Below are 16,994 nucleotides of genomic sequence, written 5' to 3' on the forward strand. Positions count from 1 at the left end.
AAGAAAATATTTTTTTGAAAATTTTCTTGTGTTTTTTTTCTAATATTTAAATTATTTTTCTTATTTATTTTAAATTAATTTTCTTATTTATTTTAATTATTTATTTACTAAATTATAATATATTTTTTTGTATTTTTTTCTATGTTTTATTTTTTAAATCTTTTTTTTGAAAATGAATTTTAAAGTAATAGTTTTATTTATTTTCTTATTAATTATTTATTTGTTTGAAAAAAAAAATCTTGTCATTTTCCGATGTTTCATTTTTTAAAAACATTTTTTTTCGAAAAAGTATTTTAAAATAATTAATAAAAATAAATAAATAAATATTTAAAAAATAAAACACCGAAAAAAAATTATAACAAACAAATTTTTATACATAATAAATAAATTGCTAAAAATCAATAATTTTATTTCGAAATAAGTATTTTAAAACAGTTTTTTTTATTCATTTTTTATTTATTATTTTCAAATAAACATTTAATTCTATCATTAATTATTGTAAAAAACATGCTGGCATCTTTTATAAACTATTTATTTATTTTATATATTAATTTAAAAAATATATATATTCGTTAAAAATTATTTTAAAACAAAATTCTGGCAATCTTTTAAAATTTAGTTTTAATAAATTTATTTTCTGTTCATAAATAATTGTTTATGTCATTTTTTAAATTACTTTTAACAAATTTGTTTAAAACATGTCTTTTTTGAGAATTTTTTTTAAATAGATTTTTCTTATTAAATACTTTAAAATAAAATTTTGGTTTTAACAAATTATTTTAAAACAAAATTTTGTCACTTTATTTAAAAATTTAGATTCAACAAAGATTTATTTTCGGTTCTTTATGTCATTTTCTAAAATCCTTTTTATAAATTATTGAAATCTGTTTTTTTTTGAGAAATTATTTTGAAATAAGTTAATTTGTTTTTATTTTTTTAAATAAATATTCTATTTGAAAATACAATTTTAGTTCTCTCTTTTTTATAAATCATTTTGAATACATTTACTTAATTATTTAATAAAATATGTACCTTTTTTAAAAACGTTTCGAAATTATTTTTTGGAAAAATATCTATTTTTTGTGATATTATTTTGAAAAAAATAAACTACCTTTTTCTCAAAACTTTTTCGAAATTATTTTTTAATTTTTTTTTTAAATATGTGTACATATCTGTTTTTTGAGTTATTATTTTGATAAAAATATTGAATTCTGTTTTATAAATTATTTCTTTTTTTTCCGGCTTTTTCGAAACTATTTACAATATGCTTATTAAATTTTATAAACATCAGCTTTTGAAACAAATCTAACAAATCTTCTAATCATTTATATACATTATTTTAAACTAAAAATTTAATTATTTGTTCAAATTTTTAAAAATAAACTCCAAACATTTTTTACGAATTATTTTAAAAAATGTATTTAATTATAAAATAAGTTATTTTTTAATAAACTTTTTGAAAATATGTATATTTTATAAATTTTTTTAAAACATTTGTGTTTTTTTATTATTACTTTTTTATTAAAAAAATTTAAAATATTTTCGAAATTATTTTTTATAACTTTGCATGTTTTTAAAAACATATGGTTTTTGTGAAACTATTTTGAATCAAATTTTTTATTTATTTTAATTTTTCGAAATTATTTTTAGAACAGTGTTTAAATGACGCTTTTTGAAAAAATATTCTGCAAGAGGTTTCTTTATTTATTTTTATAAGTATTTTATATAAATTTATTTTCATATTTTTGATAATTTTTTTATAAATTATTTTTTTATTGTTTTAAAACAAAATCCTGACATTACTCTCAAGGAAACTTATTTTTCCGTTTTTAAAAAACGTTTTGAAAATAGTATTTTTTTAAATTAAGTAAATATGATTTTTTATATATGTATGTACATACATATATTATAATACACGTTATTTTCTGAACGTTAAAAATGTCTTACATAAAAAACACAAATTAAATTATTATCGCAATGCTTTGCTTGCTTTAATTTAAAAATTTACCTAAACATACAACATATGTATGTATGTATGTATGTATGAACATACAACCTTTTTATAAAAAACATTCCCCACATATCTTACTCCCAGCAAATTTCATATTACACACGCTTTTGCTACTACCTTATATGCACCTACAAACCGTTATATTTCCAAATTATTGTGCTTGTTAACACGCCTGATAAAAATTTTTCTCAGCGCAGCTTATTTTATATTAAATGCACCTCTCTTCCTCTCCTAATATTTGGCTCTACCTCTAGCAGTCATTAACGTCTACATACATACATATGTATATATTCTATATTAAGAAATATCTATACTTTTGTAATATGTTTGTATGTAAATCCACTTACCGCACCTAATTAAATTTTTGTTGTTGCCACTTCCGTTGATAACTATACCTATATCTGTATGTATGTTTCGTGTAACTGCTTAAACACTTCTAAAACACTTATTGCACTTTTTCATACTTTTTATATAAACATACACACACGCACTTAAGAAAAAACTAATTTCACTTTACACACTCAAACAGAGAATATGGAGACCGGTCAAGCGTTCGATTCCAATGCCATGACATTGACGCGCTTTGTGCTGCAGGAGCAACGCAAGTTCAAACATGCCACCGGCGATCTCTCACAATTGCTCAACTGCATACAGACAGCCATCAAGGCCATCGCCTCGGCGGTGCGTAAAGCTGGCATAGCCAAATTGCATGGCATAGCGGGCGATATCAATGTGCAAGGTGAGGAGGTGAAGAAACTGGATGTGCTTTCGAATGAACTATTTATCAATATGTTAAAATCATCATACACCACGGCGCTGCTGGTGTCCGAGGAGAATGAGAATGTGATTGAGGTGGAGTTGGAGCGACAGGTATGTGAGCGAAAGCCATGAAAATATGCAAATAAAAACTATTATATGCAAAAACTAATAAATAAATATGCAACTCTTTTATACCGTTACACAATAGGGTAAATATGTGGTCTGCTTCGATCCGCTCGACGGTTCTTCGAACATCGATTGTTTGGTCTCGATCGGTTCCATCTTCGCCATCTACCGGCGTCAAACCGAAGGTGAACCCACCATACAAGATGCATTGCAGCCGGGTAATAAAATTGTTGCCGCCGGTTATGCGCTCTATGGTTCAGCCACTGCTATTGTATTGAGTTTGGGTGCGGGCGTTAATGGTTTCACTTACGATCCGGCAATTGGTGAATTCATTTTGACCGATCCGAATATGCGTGTACCGGAAAAGGGTAAAATCTATTCGATTAACGAGGGTTATGCCTCCGATTGGGATGCGGGCGTATTCGGTTATATTGCTGCTAAAAAGGATCCCAGCAAAGGTAAACCATATGGTGCACGCTATGTTGGCTCGATGGTGGCCGATGTACATCGTACCATTAAATATGGTGGCATTTTCATTTATCCTGCAACTAAATCGGCGCCAAACGGTAAATTGCGTCTGATGTACGAATGCAATCCGATGGCATTTTTGATGACACAAGCTGGCGGCTTGGCCAGTGACGGACGCATTGACATTTTGGATATTGTGCCGCAGAAAATACACGAACGCAGCCCTATTTTCCTGGGCTCCAAGCAGGATGTGGAGGAAGCGTTGAGTTATGTGCAAGCCGCGCAAAAGTAGTTGAAAAGCGCGATTTTTGGTGCGAAATACACAACTAAACATTTTTTGTATATGTGTTTTTTCCTCACGTTTGACTTATTACTGACTAAGAGATTGCCAATATACATAAGTTTATTGTTTACTAGCCTAAGATGATGATGCCTGATTAAGTTTAAAGAAAATGTGAAGACAATGGAAAAATTATATAAAAACATAAAAGGAAAAAGCAAAAAAAAAAAATAGAAATTATAACCTCAAAAAAATTAGAAGTAGCTTACATACAAAATAAAAAAATATTTTGTAAAAAAATATTGTTTACATTATTTACTTCATTAATTAAAATTAAGCACATTCGAGTTTAACACTCCTTTTGTAGCTTACATAGGCCAAAGGTAAAGATATTTTTTTATTTGGCTCGCATTATTGCTTAAGTTAAAGGTAAAACCTCTGAAGCAACTGTTCCGATAAGACTTCTGTAACATATACATAGCTGTCATACAATCTGAACGATCAAAATCAAATTGTTGAATGGAAAGTTTTTATTTGTGAAGGGTTTTATAGCTCCGGTACAACAGCAGTTCACTTTGTTCTTGTTATTGTTCTTCAAATAGTATAAAAAAATTCAAAACCCTACAGAAACGATTTTTACTATGCCACCATTTGCCAATTGACATTACGCCTCATAAGCGAGTTTTATAATAGTTAAATATTGTGCTATATTAGAGTTTCAACACAGTAAAACCAAACAATGCTACGAGCATTCATGATGTTTTGCAACACTATTACTCTAACGGCAGAATTTTAGTTTGCACGCTTCGAATTTTTCCTCAAACAATATTTGAAAAACTTAATTCATGCTATTTAAAATTTTTTATACATTATTATTCAGGTATAAATGTCAAACTTAATATTATATATACACACATATGTATAATAACACTAAAGCAAGCTTACGTGTGGCGTAACAACTTGCTTTCCTAACTTTAGTTTATTACTAGTATGCGTTAGCTTTATGCTTTGGCACAAATTCAAATCCAGCCGGCACCGGTCCCAATAACATTTCACTCAAACGTACCCAATCAGTTGAATTGGGCGAACTCATCAACGTTTCTATTTCATCTCGTCCACGAAACTTTTGGGGACGTTGATTGATTTGCTGTGGCGGATTTGCCAATAGTTCATAGGGTATATAACGATACATGAACGATTGCCATTCAAGCAAAAAGCGACGTGTATTCTCCACACCTTTCATATCAGAGCCCCAATGTTCCAAGCCATAATTAACGTACCTACGTAAAATATCAAAACGTTGCATGGAAGTGGGATTCCAAGGCTTTTGTTCCTTAATCTCTTTGAAAATCCAAGGTTTTATTAAGGCACCGCGTCCAATCATCACAGAAGAAACGTGTGGCGCTTGTTCCTAGTAATTGAATAACAGTAATTATTAATAATTATGTTTACGTATACAATTTATTTCATTGTATACCTACCATCTTTTCATTGTAGTCTTCAAAATTTAGTATATCACCATTGCCTATCACTGGTATATGTTTTACTTTTGCTGCACACTCCTCAATATACTGCCAGTTAGCGCTCTTCATGTAACGCTGCTCACGTGAACGTCCGTGCAACTATTTATAAAATTTAAAATTATGAAATAAAAGCTTGAACTAAAAATCTACGTTACTAACCGTCACAGCAGCTGCACCCCACTCCTCCACTAATGGCATAAGCTCATGTGCTACACTCTTGTCGGCATAGACACCGGTACGCATTTTCACAGTAAATGGTATTTTTGGCGACATTGCTGAACATGAACGTACAATTGTTTCCAATATATTTGTACGCCGCATAAGTGCACTACCACCGCCATGTTGATAGATTAATTCAATGGGACAACCGATGTTTAGATCAATATAGTTGATACTTGCAGTCTCTTGTAGCAATTGTGCGGCTTGCGCAATTATATTTGGATTATTGCCACATAACTGTACACCAAATACATCTTCGCTCGCATGCCGCTTCGTAAGCGCCCATTCTTGAGTGAGCCCCTTAACAAGTGGTACCGCGCAAGCCATTTCTCCGCATGTTATATCTGCACCAAATTCCTTGCAAATGCGTCGAAATGGTAAATTTCCTACAGTAGTCAGTGGAGAAAGTATCAATTTTTCGACGAAATCGACAGGTGGCATTTGCGCTATATCACGTCCACCAGTTTCGGCGTCATCTACAACTGCACCAATTGGTTTCTCAGTGTCAGGTGGGTTCACTGCTTCCACAATTGCTTCAGTAGTGTTTTTCTCTTCAACAATTGTGTCTTCAACAGGATTTTCACTGTCATTCACCTCTCCTTTCTTTTTCCTTTCGTCACGCAATTTGTCGGCTTGGCTGACTAGTTGTTTGCTGCGTGTGAAATCATACTCACGCTTTCGAAGTCTCACCTGTAGTTCTGTAAACAATGTGATTTTCATTAATAAAAAACATTAACAGAAAATGTTAATTTACCGCTTGTTATTCCATTCATACTTGTGCGCGCTTTATTTTCGTCATAATATGGTGACTTGATATTTCGACCTTCAGCGTCCAGATGTGCTTTGGCGAAACGGCAAGTAACACCACGCGTACAAAATCCTATAGCGTCAAATACTGGACATTTTACACCCAGATCTTCGGGTTTCGACTTTAAGTATGCATCTAGATCATGCACATACCGGCAATTTGCATGTGCACATTTTTCCAAATCAGGACCATTCATTAATGAATGGCATAAGAAAAGCGAACTGTCTTGCTTGAATACTGGGCGGTTCTAATTTCATGTAGATTTTAGCAATGTTTTTATATATTTATTTTTAACATAGTACTCACTTTATTTTGACCACGTTTTCTTTCTTTTTTATTCGTTTTTTGATATTTTTGTGGTTTTTCATTCTCTGTTGCATTATCTCCGACAGATTTTCTTTTATTATCCTGCTCAACGGGATCTTTGTGTGCACCATTGTTTTTTATTTCGGGTACAAGATACCTTTAAAATGATTTTTAATATATTATGTAATACATATTTATTTATATATTTTATTACTTACTCCTCTTTTATATAGCAAATTCCAGGCTCCATTTGTTTACTATTGTTTTGTGCTGCTCGAATTGCAATGAAAATGCATTGAATAAGCGGTAAGCACGTGTTGATAAAAATAGTTGTGAAATAGAGATGCCACGTTATGAATGAAAACACAAAATACTTTTTTTCATTTTTTTCATAATTTATAATTCGTAAGGAACACAAACGTTACTTTTTAGTCAAAGTACGAATTTAAGATTTAACGAAAAAGTTACATTTTTAACACTTATGTAAAATAGAAAAAAGAAAATATTAAAAACTTGTTTTAATCTTGACCACTTTGGCACGACCGCATCTCTATGCAGTCACCCGTTATCAGCACAAACAGCTGATTTTTATTTTTCAATTTTGTAATTTGCTGCTCATAGCAATAGTTTATTCTGCAGCCGGCAATTTTTTCGGCATGAAATAAAATTACAAAATGGTGCAACTATTTAAGTGTTTATTAAAAGCTGAAAAGAAGGTGCGTAGTTTTCATCAATTTGTGCGCAAAATTCTTATTAAATTTCTGCAGGTTGTACGTGCTCACCTACGTAACGCTTTCATCGACAGTCTGCGTTTGACAGTACGTGGTGGACACGGAGGAAATGGCGTACCAAAGTATGGTGGCATTGGGGGTCAGGGTGGGTGCGTATATTTTGTGGCTAAAGATGGTGTCAGTCTGCGCAATGTAGCACAGAAGTACAAAACAAAGCGTATAGCGGCTTCTAGTGGTGAAGACAGCAGTAAAGTGCGTATACTTGGACGTCGAGGTTTGGACGAACGTGTCGAAGTGCCAACGGGTATACAAGTATATGACGAAAGTGGCCAGCTGTTGGGTGATTTAAATGAAGATAGTGCAACATGCATAGCAGCAGGCGGTGGCACTGGCGGTTGTACGGGTAATAATTTTTTAGGTACACCTGGTGATCATCGCACGGTAAAATTGGATCTAAAATTGATTGCCGATGTAGGCCTTGTTGGATTTCCTAATGCTGGTAAAAGTACACTGCTTAAAGCTATTTCAAATGCAAATCCGAAAATTGCCTCATATCCATGTAAGTTCTAGGTAATGCTAGTTCGTGTAACAGTAATAATTTTTATTTTTACTTCAGTCACAACTATACGTCCTCAAATCGGCACCATAGAATATCCTGATTTACGTCAAATAACCCTTGCTGATTTGCCTGGTCTCATTGAGGGCGCACATGCAAATATTGGCATGGGTCATAAATTTCTGAAACACGTCGAACGTACTCGTCTACTGCTCATTATGGTGGACATATTTGGCTTCCGTTTAGGTGCACAACATGCGAAACGAGATTGTTTGGAAAATATTTATGCGCTCAACAAAGAATTAGAACTATATGACGAGACGTTGTTGGATAAAACATGCGTGTTACTGGTAAATAAAATGGATTTAAAAGGTGCTTCCGATGTTTACAAAGCTATAAAACCAATTATCAATAATTTGGAGCATGGTTTAGAGAAATGTCCGGAAGAAATAAGACCATCAAAACTTATTAATATTGAACGTATTATACCTATATCTGCGAAAAACGAAAAACGCATCGATGTTGTTAAAGAGGGACTGCGAGACGTCCTTGATAACGTAGCGGAGCGAAAATATGTGCCTGATGCGTTGGAACTACGCGAACAATTAAAAAGGAAAGTTGGTGAGCGAGGACCAAAAATAACTTAAATTTATAGCATGTAGTTATATACGAAACTGTTATATTAATTTAAAAAGTGTAATAAATAAGGATAATTGTTTATTAAAAAACAACTTTTGAGAAATTTTTTTTAGATCTCAGTTGATTTAACCATACCCATGATTTCTTAGTTTTTGAGATATCGATCTAAAACTTAGCACATGGGCTCTTCTCCCTAAGAAGTTAACCATTTGTCGAAACCGCCGATATCGCAACACTATATATCAGTCAAAATCAAGTTCTGTGGAAACTTTTGTGAAGGGTGTTATAGCTCGGCGCAACCGAAGTAATTGTTTTTTCTTTTTTTATCAATCTGGCAACATTTCTTATTTTTTCGAAAATGTGCCGTTACATCTAGCATTTCGAATTGCTATATTTCTACATTTTAAAATATAAATAATTTTGTTCAGTCAATTGTTTCTGAAAATAATTCAGTTTCGTTTAAAACACAATATTTCCACAAATGGATTTGGATTTGGCCACTTGCCTATTTAGTGGGCTACAAACTGATTGTTTGCAGGACAAACAATATTTTTGCGAAGAGGGTCGCTTCACAACCATGAATGTTAAAAAGCTTTTTGCAAAAGAAGTAATAGCATTTGTGCGTTGTAAGGAGTTACGAGTACTTCCTAATCCCTTTGACATACCGGATGATTAGTAAGTGCTCCTATTTATTAACCTCTTATAAAACCTACTTATTTGATATATTATTACGACTTGACTTAGCTTTAAAAATATTTTTCGACTCGACAAGTGGCTCTTCCAGGATTTTTTACTTGTACTCTGTCTCCGTACCTACTATCGTCCAGAGCTAGATAATAATCGTATACCATTCGATTTACGTGTATTAACGACGCTTACATACTTAGCGCATGGTCATTTTGGAGCATTACAACATTTAGATGCTTTTAGAGGCTACGCAGAAAGTATTTTACAACAATGTGTGCCCGAAGTATGCCAGATAATAGTACATTTTCTCGCTACCGATTATATTGTGTGAGTAAGCACGCCAAACAAAATAATATAATAGGTGATAGTAAAAACTTAAAAATTTTTACATCCAGATTCCCTTCAAATAACGAAGAGACTTTGGGTATTAAGCACGGTTTTAATTCTCGATACGGTATACCGCATGTAGTTGGTGTTATGGATTGTTTCCATGTACGTCTTTCTAAAGTGGCTGCAACACAAAAGCAAGATTTTAAGTGCAGACATGGCAATTTAGCAATTAATGTTCAAGTGGTAAATAATATTTTGTATTTGTTACTCGCCTTCTAGCCATGTAATTTTATTTGCTTTCTGCTAAAACAGGTTTGTGATAACAAATATCGTTTCTTAAATGTGAATCCTCGAGCGCCTGGTGGAAGTAGTGACATATTCGTCTGGAAACATAGTCACATATATGGTATTATGAAAAATCTCTTTGTAACGGCACCTGCATGGCTAATTGGTAAATATATATATATACTTATAAAGTATCTTAGTAGAAAAATAAGAAATGGAAATGTTTTTCAGCTGATCGCGGTTATAATTTAGATGATATCCTAATTAATCCTTATAGAAATCCAAGATCTCTACCGGATTTTCGATTTAATGCGCTATTAGAAGCAATACTTGGCGTGTTAGATACTGCTACTATTATGCTTACATCACGTTTTCGGTAGGTTTCACGAAGTTATCAGTTTAATTTAAATTATAATGCGTACTTGTATCTATTTCATCATTAATATAGTTGCCTCAAAACGATTTTGCCTTACAATCACCAGATTGCTGCAAATGTTGTCACCGCCTGTGTGACTATGCATAACTATTTGCTTTCCAAAAATTGTGCCATAGATGAACATCTAATGTCAGTGGTACCTAAACGTAAACCACTGCCAAATGCAATGTGCGAGGATATATGGACAAGTGGTCACGAAAATCGGGAATATATTAAAAAATATCTGTATGGACTAAATTAATAATTTCAAAAGTACCTGAAATGGTCATAGAGATTGCATTTAACAATTACTTTTAAGAGGCAAAGCGAACTTATTTGTTGTGTTGTACGAAACTACATTTATTTTGTGATTATTTTGTACTACATAATTTTTTTATTAATGTGTGTTATCTTATGTTTGTTTTTTTATTTTATATTTTTGTATTTGAAATGCATATTAGTATTTTTTAACAATTTATACTCATGTATGTCACTATATTTTACGTAAAAAAACGTATCGTAAATTTTGAAGTAAGTGTATTTGTGTTTACTGTATCTTACTGTCCTCAGACATGTTGTTACATGAGAGTTATATTTTTATTAAACGAATAACTTTTGAATCACTTGTCATTATTGCCTTAATTCTCGTACGTATTCCACAAATTTCAAAATGTTCCAAGCTATCTTCAATCCACACATGACTCAAGTCTACAAATTTATAACATAGGTTCAATTTGGAGAGTTGAAAATTTGTACTCATTGGTACATGGCAACTCTACACGAAAGCAATTCGATGTCCATTGTCAAATTTGACACTAGTCAAAAGAGAGAAGAACTTAATGGTGTTAGCTGGAAAAATTTGCACGTCTGGTGAAAAAATTTTTAAATTGCCGAAAAATAGTGGAAAATTTGAGGAATAAAAACAAATTTCATGTGCCTTTGCAAGTTAAAGTGGTTAATTTGTGTTTGCATTACAATTTGTTAAGGAAACGCAGAAATTTGTTTGTGAAAAATGTGTGTGAAAATCAGCTTAACATGTAAAAGCAGCTAGCTCCTGCTTGTACATATACAAAAAATTCCAAGTATATAAGGCGCCGTGCAAAAACGAAAAAAAAAATAAAAAACTGCGTGCAAGTGGGAGACAAAGAATAAGAAGAAGCACGAGCCGAATTATATACGAAAACGTGTGCCGAATACATAGCATAAACAAGTGTTGAAAAAAAAAATAACAAAACAGAAAGTGCGGAGAAATAGAGCGGCAAAGAGAAAAAAATCTACCGGCTACGTTGAAAACGTGCGACGGCGGCGTTGTGAGTGTTGTGTTTTGACTTCCACAACGCCATGTCGCAAAATCAAAACAAACAACATTTACAACAACAGCAACAACTTGAGCATCATCAACTACAACAACAGCAACACCACCACCATCAACAACAGCTCTTACACCATCATCATCAGCAGCAGCAGCATCAGCAACAACAGCAACGACAATGGCATCAACAATATCAACAGCAACAACAACAGCTACATCATCACCATCAGCAGCAGCAGCAACAACAACAACAAGCACAATATGCTGCTGCTGCCGCAGCACATGCACATGTTGCTGCCGCCACCGGTATGAGGAGTGGTAATGGCATGCCTGGCATGTTTGGAAATACACTAGGTAGGGGTGGTTGTTTATATGACACGAGTGGTGGTAGCCTCGTTGGTGGTGGCAACGGTGGCGGCGGCGGAGTTGGCGGCTTTGACCTTGATATGGCTGGCCATCATATAGGTAGTGGAAATGCCTCGGCAATTACGGCCACGTCTACAGCACCAGCTGTTGGTGTAGGCATTGCGGGTGGCGGAGTGGGTGGTTATTTGCCTTCACATGTCAATGTTTCTTCTGTCGCCGGTGGCGCGTACAATGCCGGTATGTCTGGCATGCCGACTTCTAGTGAAAGTGGAAGGAGAGCAAGTGTGGGCGGTTGTGCATACACACAGGCATCTCAGTCACAACCACAGCCGCCACCACAGCAACCGCAGCAGCAACAACAACACACAATTTTGCCTCCGGAAAGAATAAAAATGGAGCCACTGGAGCAAATTCTCACACCAACTATCGAAATGGAAGAATTGATAATAAAAAGTGAGTAAACATTGCGTGTATGCTACTTCAAATTGTTTAAGTGATAAATAGAAAAAAACTGAACTATTTGTTGGAAAAATGGACTGCAACAAAATTGTGTTTATTATGGGTAGCGCATTTTAAACTAAATCAAACACCAAGAGACCATTTTTGTGAATAAAATGTACATACATATACTATATACATATATTTCATTTGCTTATACATATGAGCATGTACATGCAGCTGTGTTCATTGAAATAGCAGTGCAGATGACCTGTATGTTTTAGATGGACAAATTCTATTACAAAGACCAATATTAGATAAAAAATGTTTTAGAAGTGATAAATTATTTATTTTTACATAATTTAGAAACTCTTTTTTTGTGTTACTTTTTTTCTATATTTTTAAAGTATGAATGAATAATAAAATAAAAGCGCTAATTTATGCTGTTCAGTGAAATAGCAGTGTTAACAAAAAATATTAAAAATCAACATAGCTCATTAATTAACCTCATTTTATACCTAAATAACATTTTGTTATTGTCTTAATACTATATTGTGTATCCTTTATTGACTATTATAGCCTTGCACCTACGTGGCGTGGAGTCGAGCAAGTCCTGGTAACCCTTAAGGAATCTACGCCCATGCCTCTCGAACAACCTGCCAAACTGTGGCTTAGAAGAATATGGGATTGCTTTGAAATAAAGCCTTGACGTCTCCCATAAGTTTTCTGTGAGGTTTAGATCCGGGGATTGAGCTGTTCATGGCATCAAATTTTTTTTTCTTGGCTGGAGCCGATTTTTCACCAATTTGCTGGTGGGTTTTTGATCGTTATCCTGCTGGAGTGTTCTATTTTAAGGGCATATTCCAACTGGATATGGCAGCATAACGTTCCTTAATATCTCCACGTACACATTTTGATCTCATGATCCTAAACAATCATATTTATTGAGACCACTCCGCAACAAGAAAAACAGGTCATTATCAAAAATTTTAAAAGCTACTCGTGATTTATTGTCTTGACTGCATAATTTGGAATATACTCCGTGTTTGGAGGTCGACGGACATACTGTCTAGAGCCTGCTCCACAAAACAAGACCATTTAGACTCATCTGTCCAAAGGATATTGCGCCATTTTGATATTGGCCAGTTCAAGTGGCTTTTGGCAAACTCAAACCGGTTTTTGATATGTCTTTTACTTGAACTATTTGTTGGAAAAATGGACTGCAACAAAATTGTGTTTATTATGGGTAGCGCATTTTAAACTAAATCAAACACCAAGAGACCATTTTTGTGAATAAAATGTACATACATATACTATATACATATATTTCATTTGCTTATACATATGAGCATGTACATATGTACACACTCGCATTAAAAAAAAAACATATTGCAGTACTTGCAGTACTTCAAAACTAATTAAACATTTGCAGAGTCTGTGTGCCAAAGCTAACTTTTTTACTTACTTACTGCTACTTAAAAATATATCACATATCACTTCCTATAGAAAAATTGCAATATTTAATTGTTGAAACTAGTGTTAGTTGTTTATATTAGAATTATTAAACCTAGAAAAAACGCATAAGTATACTCAAGATATCGTGAAATTCTTTGCTAAAATCGTCACAGAGGTCTTCAATTATAGGAATAACGAAAGTGCAAAATACATATGTATATATTGCACATGGTATCAATATGGTACGCTGCTACAAAGGAGTTGAGGTTATGTACTAGTAACTGAACGAATACCAACTAATTCAATGTATTTGTTGCAGATAGTGAAAGATATTTGGAAATGATTATCATTTGAACATTGTCAGGAGCTTACAGATCCTATGGTCTGCATGTGTACTGCTGTTTTGAAAAATCCGAGACTATTCATTGAAATCTATTATTTTATAATTTTGTAAAGCTGTGAAAACATTTTAATTATTTAATTTTCTAACATCCAGAAGGAAAGTCAGATACCCTATAGAGTTTATATATAAATAGTCAGCGTGACGAGCTGAGTCGATTTAGTCATGGTCGACCGTCTGTGGTATACGTAATCTGGTGCCTCAAATTTTTAGATATATACATATATGTACATACGTATGTAGCTCTGTCAATCTGTGAATTAAAATTCGATTGCGTGTCTGTGCTTAGCACGAACTTGAGCAAATTATGTATATTACAGTTTGGTAAACATGTAATAATAATTGAAGTAGCTTGAAAATAAATAAATTAACGAGCGTCAAAAGTTTTAAAACCTGCACCTGTTCCCTTAAATTTTTAAAAAATATATTTTTTCTTATTTTTTTGAAGGAATTCAATTTTCATTGCGTCTATACAATATAATATGCTGATACCCTTTGACACCATTTGTTTATTATAAATTTTACTATGTTATAAAAATTCGGTATAGCTGCCATTCCCACCATTCATACCCAAAATTGTTCCCTTTTAACAATTTTATACATTTTTCCAAACAGAAAAATGCAATTAAAAAGGAGCTAGGTAAATATTTCGATATAACTTTTTAAGCAGTTTCCATATGTAAAATTCGGGTTTCTTCTGAGCTGACAGTTATTGAAACATTTTTATAGTTGTCTTCTTACACTTAAATTACACTACATTAAAATTGTTATTTGTCTCGACAAAGAGGTCATGGCCCTTTCTTCCTAATGTAATATCTTATCTCAAAAACATCTGCTGATAAGATAACATCTTACAGCACCATTTGAGAGTATCGAAACAAGTTGTTTGACAAAAAGTGCGTTTTACCCTTAAATCTAGCATATATGAATTTCTTTTAATCCGGTGTTACATTCGGGAAAAAGAATTGCTGAGTCGTCATTCAAAGGCTAAAATACTGTTTTGCAATCTTCAATCTTTGCCAGTATCTCAGGTCTCCATACCATATACGGGAATTTTACAAATAGCGAATACGCTCAACGCATGTATATTGCAGCAACAACAAAAATGAATACTGTTTTGCTTAAAGACAAAAAAATATTGTTTACATCAAAGCTAGACTTCTTTTCAGGCTATATGAGTCAATATGTAACAAAATGTTGTATACGCTTGTTGTTTGACTCAATCTTTTTACGAGTGGATGTTGATATAAAATGTTTATTATTCAGTGAAAACTAAAATTCTATACCTAATACTCTTCTTAGGTGCATTTTTTATAGCATAAAATGATATAAAAAGATTTTGATGCCTTGGACAATATTGTATGCCCAATTTCGGAAATATAAAAAAGTTTTCCATACAAGGGCTTGAGTTTGATTGGTCAGTTAATATGACAGCTATATGCTATAGCTATCCGATCTCGAGTCAGAAACACTCAGCTTACTAAACTCCATTGTGGGTAATTCAACCGCACTTCTTGTTCGTCCAAAACGATTTTTATGTATATGGAGAAATAACGTTTTGAGTTCCAATGTTATCGATTAACGATTATTGAGGGATATCATTATAAGTTGTTTGTACTAATTCAAAATTGTTAAGCGTTCGTTAATTAAATCGTAAATTCTCAAAAAAAATGTTATAGAACAAATATTTTTGTTACAAAATCTAGAGAAATATTATTAAAAGACTTGATAATAATACTAGATCGTTAAAGTTAGTTTTAAAAGCAAACGAGAAAGAAAAATGTTAAAATTTATTGTCCATGTTTTTCAGATCAAAAACTAAAATTCTCAGAAATCCAATTTTAGACCAAAAATACCATAATTTCGAGTAAAACTGGGCGAATAGAAGCGCCTAGTGCTTTCATAGGAGGCAAAATTGAAGAAAGGGTAAGCGTAAGCTATAGAGAAATAGAAATAGAGAAAAGTTGGGCACTCTCACCTAAGGTAGTATTTTGGCTGTACGAAACCGTAGTCAAGCCAATTATGTTCTATGATGTATTCGTCTAGTGGAGGACGCTCAAAATGGCTACACTTGCTGAAAAGCTTGAGCGTGTTCAAAGAGCGTATCTTAGCGGTTCAGATCCTCCCAGTTGAAAAAGGTTGGTCACATCCCTCTATTGTGGCAAATGTATACTTTGAATAAGCAAACATAAAAAACGCATACGCATATACAACAAAAACGCAAAAGCAAACAAATGAATCAACAAGCGTCTCTTATCTGTATCTCCATTGCACTGCAGACTATTAGATTTAGATTAATAAATGAGAAATGCACCGCGATTTTAGGTCTTTTGTGCCCTCTCCTAAATCATAAGGACTCACATAGCCACAGCATATTGATAAAGTCCAATATTCTTTTGGGTGCTAGTGAGGCGATGCGATCCCTATTCAGAAATATGGATCCAAAGGCCTTAATCCTGCGTTAACAGACTGCTGTGCAGTCAATTAGCAGACTATACCAACAATAGCACTAATGCTGCGAAGTGTGCTCTAATACTCAGGGAAGAACACGCCGATATTCTCTTCTACTTCATTTGCATCCCTGAAACATCGATTTTGCCTCGCAGTGACCGCTCGGGAAGGCTTTTTTTCTGCTCAGCTTCTCGCTAGAGGCGCAGTGAGCTTTATCACGTATGGGTCGAAGCTAGGAGCGAAGGTTGTAGTGGGGTTTTCTGTAAGAAGCTCTCAGTGAATCTTAGCTTTAGGCTACCGAAAGACTGTAATGCTTTTTCAGACAGAAGTGGCTACTATAAAGTTGGCGCTAGTCGTAGCATTCATGCTGACAGCAGAGCGGCGACACTAGGGCTGGGTTCGTAAACTGTACGCTCAAAGCTAGTCAAA

The 16,994-nt window shown here is 33.3% G+C and overlaps 5 protein-coding genes across 6 annotated transcripts in view; 4 read left to right on the forward strand and 1 right to left on the reverse strand.

Annotated features, from left to right (window-relative positions):
* The window catches only part of LOC120769379 (fructose-1,6-bisphosphatase 1), a 9,888-nt gene extending 6,020 nt beyond the window's left edge, over positions 1-3,868 (forward strand). For both annotated transcript variants that reach the window (XM_040096347.1, XM_040096348.1), the window contains 2 exons: positions 2,541-2,881; positions 2,979-3,868. In XM_040096347.1, the coding sequence (XP_039952281.1) occupies positions 2,541-2,881; positions 2,979-3,656 (1,019 nt within the window). In that variant the 3' untranslated portion in view covers positions 3,657-3,868. The remainder of the gene's footprint in view (positions 1-2,540; positions 2,882-2,978) is intronic.
* Positions 3,869-4,294: 426 nt separating this feature from the next.
* Positions 4,295-6,828, reverse strand: LOC120769314 (tRNA-dihydrouridine(47) synthase [NAD(P)(+)]-like). The gene is made up of 6 exons (XM_040096260.1): positions 6,719-6,828; positions 6,501-6,657; positions 6,141-6,441; positions 5,327-6,084; positions 5,126-5,266; positions 4,295-5,055 (listed from the first exon to the last, which is right to left on the reverse strand). Exons 1-6 carry the CDS (start codon positions 6,748-6,750, stop codon positions 4,630-4,632), a joined length of 1,815 nt encoding a protein of 604 aa, XP_039952194.1. The 5' UTR covers positions 6,751-6,828; the 3' UTR covers positions 4,295-4,629.
* Positions 6,829-7,103: 275 nt separating this feature from the next.
* LOC120769537 (GTP-binding protein 10 homolog) lies at positions 7,104-8,504 on the forward strand. Its single transcript, XM_040096581.1, has 3 exons — positions 7,104-7,216; positions 7,268-7,790; positions 7,848-8,504. Exons 1-3 carry the CDS (start codon positions 7,175-7,177, stop codon positions 8,432-8,434), a joined length of 1,152 nt encoding a protein of 383 aa, XP_039952515.1. The 5' UTR covers positions 7,104-7,174; the 3' UTR covers positions 8,435-8,504.
* A 360-nt stretch (positions 8,505-8,864) lies between these two features.
* LOC120768427 (putative nuclease HARBI1) lies at positions 8,865-10,545 on the forward strand. The gene is made up of 6 exons (XM_040095107.1): positions 8,865-9,101; positions 9,171-9,440; positions 9,509-9,686; positions 9,756-9,894; positions 9,960-10,104; positions 10,177-10,545. The coding sequence occupies exons 1-6, from the start codon at positions 8,908-8,910 to the stop codon at positions 10,403-10,405; spliced, it is 1,155 nt and encodes a 384-aa protein (XP_039951041.1). The 5' UTR covers positions 8,865-8,907; the 3' UTR covers positions 10,406-10,545.
* Positions 10,546-10,977: 432 nt separating this feature from the next.
* LOC120767197 overlaps positions 10,978-16,994 on the forward strand; it is a 46,557-nt gene continuing 40,540 nt past the window's right edge. The window contains exon 1 of the mRNA XM_040092998.1: positions 10,978-12,274. Coding sequence (XP_039948932.1) covers positions 11,485-12,274 — 790 coding nt within the window. The 5' untranslated portion in view covers positions 10,978-11,484. The remainder of the gene's footprint in view (positions 12,275-16,994) is intronic.

This window comes from Bactrocera tryoni, chromosome 2 (assembly GCF_016617805.1).
Source record: "Bactrocera tryoni isolate S06 chromosome 2, CSIRO_BtryS06_freeze2, whole genome shotgun sequence".
Lineage (NCBI taxonomy): Eukaryota > Metazoa > Arthropoda > Insecta > Diptera > Tephritidae > Bactrocera > Bactrocera tryoni.